The sequence below is a fragment of the Buceros rhinoceros genome, unplaced genomic scaffold (genome assembly GCF_000710305.1).
Source record: "Buceros rhinoceros silvestris isolate BGI_N320 unplaced genomic scaffold, ASM71030v1 scaffold3804, whole genome shotgun sequence".
Classification (NCBI taxonomy): domain Eukaryota; kingdom Metazoa; phylum Chordata; class Aves; order Bucerotiformes; family Bucerotidae; genus Buceros; species Buceros rhinoceros.
Genome location: NW_010406317.1, coordinates 14,566 through 15,472, shown reverse-complemented (window position 1 = coordinate 15,472; position 907 = coordinate 14,566). Strand labels below are relative to the sequence as shown.

The following is a 907-nucleotide window of genomic DNA, read 5'->3' as shown; positions in this document are numbered from 1 at the left end:
ACCTCTTCATTCTTCCAGGGATCGCCGCCCGAGAGGTGGCCCAGGCCCTGCGGTCACTCAGCCAGGCTGCCCGCGGTGTGGCAGCCAGCACCCCCGACACACAGGCACAGAACGCCATGCTTGAGTGTGCCAGCGACGTCATGGATAAAGCCAACAACCTCATCGAGGAGGCGCGGAAAGCAGTGGCCAAGCCTGGTGACCCAGAGAGCCAGCAGCGCCTAGCCCAGGTAGGGTGAGCGGGGATGCCAGTGTCCCCTGCCAGCCCACAGGAAGGGCATGGGGCTGGCTGGGGGATGGTGACCGCTCTTTTCTTCTCTGCAGGTGGCCAAGGCGGTGTCACAGGCCCTGAGTCGCTGTGTCAACTGCCTGCCAGGGCAGCGGGATGTCGATGCTGCCATCCGCATGGTGGGAGAAGCCAGCAAGAGGCTGCTAGCAGATTCGGTGAGCTGAGTAGGGGCGGGAGTGGAAGGAGGAGGCCTTGTAGGGGTGCAAGCTGGTCTGTCCACACCAGCTTCCTCTACAGCATATCACCAAGCAAGTGCCAGACCTTCCTCCTCCATCTCCCTCTTCCTCACTGCCTCTCTTAACCCTTCTCCTTACTTACAGTTCCCTCCCAGCACCAAGAGCTTCCAGGAGGCGCAGAGCCAGCTGAACCGGGCAGCTGCAGGGCTCAACCAGTCCGCCAACGAGCTGGTGCAGGCATCACGTGGCACCCCTCAAGACCTGGCCAAGTCCTCTGGCAAATTTGGGCAGGACTTCAATGAGTTCCTGCAGGCGGGAGTGGAGATGGCCAGCCAGTCTCCGGTGAGAGCAAACACCTGTTACATCCTGGGTGCAGTGGGAGGTTTGGGATGCTTGAGAAGGTGGCTGACTACAGGCAGGGTGGCCAAGCAGCCGTGGTTAGGGG

At 61.7% G+C, this 907-nt stretch overlaps 1 protein-coding gene across 1 annotated transcript in view; it reads left to right on the top strand.

Moving 5' to 3' along the window:
* The window catches only part of TLN1 (talin 1), a gene marked incomplete at its 3' end in the record, with an annotated part of 29,105 nt that overhangs the window by 14,189 nt on the left and 14,009 nt on the right, over positions 1-907 (top strand). Inside the window, 3 exon segments of the mRNA XM_010134021.1 lie at positions 19-227; positions 322-441; positions 607-804. Coding sequence (XP_010132323.1) covers positions 19-227; positions 322-441; positions 607-804 — 527 coding nt within the window.